The sequence below is a fragment of the Phaethon lepturus genome, unplaced genomic scaffold (assembly GCF_000687285.1).
Source record: "Phaethon lepturus isolate BGI_N335 unplaced genomic scaffold, ASM68728v1 scaffold45278, whole genome shotgun sequence".
NCBI classification, from domain to species: Eukaryota; Metazoa; Chordata; class Aves; order Phaethontiformes; family Phaethontidae; genus Phaethon; species Phaethon lepturus.
Genome location: NW_010557724.1, coordinates 4,733 through 6,764, shown reverse-complemented (window position 1 = coordinate 6,764; position 2,032 = coordinate 4,733). Strand labels below are relative to the sequence as shown.

The window sequence follows — 2,032 nt, the reverse complement described above, 5'->3', positions numbered from 1 at the left end:
GGACATGGACACCACCCCCCCATCCCTCCCCAGCTCCTTACTTGGGGCTGCAGGGCCGCTTCCCATACTCAGTGAGGCAGTGAAGGTGAAGGTGTTGCTCACTGTTGTGCTTAAAGCAGACATCGGGAGCCACCTGGGCCTCTGTGGGATACAGGGAAAGGGCCATGCAGAGCCAGAGGCCACAGCAAGCCGGCAGCGCTGGCACCAGTGGCCATGCGTTAGGGTCAGCAGCCATAGCACGCCAGCTAGGGATGCAGGAGGGGACCACAGCGAGCAATGCCCTGGCCCAAGGAGCTGGGGCTCCAGGCACATCACCCAGCACATGGGGCCAGGGGATTGAGCAGGGTGGGGGAGTAGCTACCTGCACCCCAGAGCGTGCGGCACTGCTCACTGTGCGAGGGGCAGGCCCCGTTGTAGCAGTAGCCGTTGCCGTTCTGACAGGAGATGCCATTCTCCTGGAAGACGTCCTCTGGGCACTCAGCGCTGAGGCCAGTGCAGTGCTCGGGCAGGTCGCAGTCGTTCTTGCTGGCCCGGCAGAGTGCCCCGGCAGCCTTCACCTGCATAGAAAAGGGGATGTCGGCACCACCTCAATGCTCTCGCATCCCCAGATCCATGCAGGCACCACAGCCTGGCAGCACCCTGGTCTTCAAAACACCTCCCAGCACCCCACAGAGCCAGACACGGCAGCTTGTGCTGCTCTGGCACAAAGACATTTGCTATTGACTGAGCTAATGCACGGAACGGAGACGTGATCAGGCCTTGGCCTGGCTCTTCCCATAGTTAAGTCTCTCCCTGAGGGCAAAACCTTGTGCTTTGCGTTTAGTCTGGACTTGCCCAGGGCCCTCCTCCAGCTCTGTCTCGTCACATCAAGACATTTCTTATGCCTGTGTGCAGGAACCAATGCACACAACTTTCTCTCAGACAAGTGGAGCAGAAGAGGCAGGTTGGCTTCCCAAAACAGGAATGGGCCACGCTGATCTCTTCTGAACACCATTGTTCTTCAACACCTTTCATCCTGCACCTAACCTAACAGAGCCAGGGGACCTGCTCTCCAGGATGCCAGAAACAGAGGCCACTTCACCTTCCCAACCGCTTCCCACCCAAGATGCTGACTGCCCACGTAGTGAGAGCACCAAATGGAAAACGTGCTTCCCCCCAAACCATTGAGTGCGTTTGGCTCCGGGCAGGCTGCTATAGAGGTCCTCCAGGCTCTCCAGTGGGGACTATAGACACAGCTCGCCTCTGCCGGGAAGCCCCAAGGAGCCCGGGGCAGGGGTGTGCGCCTGCCAGCCCCCCTTCCCCGCCAAGCTGGTCCCCCCGCGGCGGCGGTACCTTGCAGTCCTGGCAGCAGTCCCCCCGGGCGCACTGGGCTCCTTCTCTCAGCTGGCAAGTGGTGGCGTTACAGCAGCGATCGGAGCACTCCTGCGAGACAGGGAGGGACTGAAACCCTCCCGAAAGCCCCCCCAAAAGATTCTTTCCTTCCTTTCTGGGGGGACTCAGTTGCCACATCACCAGGTGCCAACGACAGCATAGCCGCCATGGGCTGAACCATGGGGCAAAACCACAGCATCATCCCAGGTGGGAACCATTCCTGCCACCTCTTTACCCCCATTACTAACACCAAACCAAAGGACCAGAAGAGGTTTATCAGAAGATGAGGCCTGACCTGGGCCCCTGCTCTCTGGTAGCACCCTTTGCACACCTCCAGGAAGGAGAAAGCAGGAGGATCTCTGTGCTCTCTGCATCGGGGGAGCATCCCTCTAGGTCTCAGGGCTGTGACCCAGGGATTTATCCCAGAGGCATCGCCTGGCCGTTTGTCCAAATCTCCCCCTGCAATGCAGTGGTGGGCCGCAAGGGATGAGGAAAAGCTGAGCACAGTTCTTGAAAGGACAACGTGCCATGATGTTCCCCTCTTTGGATCACATCTTTGGAGACTACGCTAGTCCATCTTTCCTAGGCATGCTCCTGCTAAAATCACAGCCAGCTACATGAAGAGGGGACATACATCCAAGGGAATGAATATCCTCCACAA

The 2,032-nt window shown here is 58.7% G+C and overlaps 1 protein-coding gene across 1 annotated transcript in view; it reads right to left on the bottom strand.

Annotated features, from left to right (window-relative positions):
- The window catches only part of LOC104625260 (disintegrin and metalloproteinase domain-containing protein 8-like), a gene marked incomplete at its 3' end in the record, with an annotated part of 7,143 nt that overhangs the window by 594 nt on the left and 4,517 nt on the right, over positions 1-2,032 (bottom strand). Inside the window, exons 9-11 of the mRNA XM_010292839.1 lie at positions 1,333-1,422; positions 362-557; positions 42-141 (exon numbers count right to left, since the gene is read on the bottom strand). Of these exons, the coding sequence (XP_010291141.1) occupies positions 42-141; positions 362-557; positions 1,333-1,422 (386 nt within the window). The remainder of the gene's footprint in view (positions 1-41; positions 142-361; positions 558-1,332; positions 1,423-2,032) is intronic.